This window comes from Rhagoletis zephyria, unplaced genomic scaffold (assembly GCF_001687245.7).
Source record: "Rhagoletis zephyria isolate East Lansing unplaced genomic scaffold, Rhagoletis_zephyria_1.1 Rzeph_scaffold_03906, whole genome shotgun sequence".
Taxonomy (NCBI): Eukaryota; Metazoa; Arthropoda; class Insecta; order Diptera; family Tephritidae; genus Rhagoletis; species Rhagoletis zephyria.
Window position 1 is genome coordinate 37,927 of NW_016160989.1, and position 817 is coordinate 38,743.

The following is an 817-nucleotide window of genomic DNA, read 5'->3' on the forward strand; positions in this document are numbered from 1 at the left end:
GGCAGGACGGTTGCCGGTCAAATTTTTGAATCTGTTGTAGGCACTTTGTTGCTTCTTCACTGCAACCTTCCAGTCCGACCAACACTTCACCATTTATAATTAAAAAATATACTTTGGCATTAAACCAATAAATATTTTGCAGTTCATACCTTCTTCCACTGTTCAGCGGTCTTGCATGCACCCCCGCATGCATTTAGCTCCCCCCTCACCGTGTCCCACACTTGTTGGGAATTTTTTGCGCCACTGACGCCCACAAATTGGCCACTGGCTACACGGGTGTTAGCCCTCATTAGTTCCAACAGTTTGGATTTTTGTTGTTTTGTTATTTTTCCCGTCCGTACTTTTTTCTGTAAAAAATAAAATTTTTTTGCTTGAAATTAATAAAAATATCAGTTAAAATCATACAGACCTCGCTCATATTGGACGCTTTTCGCTTCGAAAACCAAACTTCACTTGACTTACAGCCAGTGATATATTTATCGCATCATTTATCGCAATATTTTTCTCACCACAGTTACAGAAACACTCGCTTGCGATAAAAATGAAAAAGCGTTATATTTTACGATATTGGGTGTATCGCAAGGTTACAGAAACGCACTACAGAGTGGTGGCGTTTCGCTGATTTAGACGTACTTATATCCAAAATATGCTGAGTGGCGGGGAACATCAAAATAGACACCCTTTGCTGATCACTGGTGGATATCAGTAGAAGAGTCTTAAAATCAGGTATCTAACGTTGTCTTTTGCGTTTATGAAATATAAATATGCCATAACGTTATCGCCTGAAAAATCGGACTTTTGAAAATATTGATTTCGG

At 39.0% G+C, this 817-nt stretch overlaps 1 protein-coding gene across 1 annotated transcript in view; it reads right to left on the reverse strand.

Moving 5' to 3' along the window:
- The window catches only part of LOC108369914 (uncharacterized), a 4,143-nt gene extending 3,647 nt beyond the window's left edge, over positions 1-496 (reverse strand). The window contains exons 1-3 of the mRNA XM_017625124.1: positions 410-496; positions 150-347; positions 15-84 (exon numbers count right to left, since the gene is read on the reverse strand). Coding sequence (XP_017480613.1) covers positions 15-84; positions 150-347; positions 410-418 — 277 coding nt within the window. The 5' untranslated portion in view covers positions 419-496. The remainder of the gene's footprint in view (positions 1-14; positions 85-149; positions 348-409) is intronic.
- Positions 497-817: the final 321 nt, after the last annotated feature.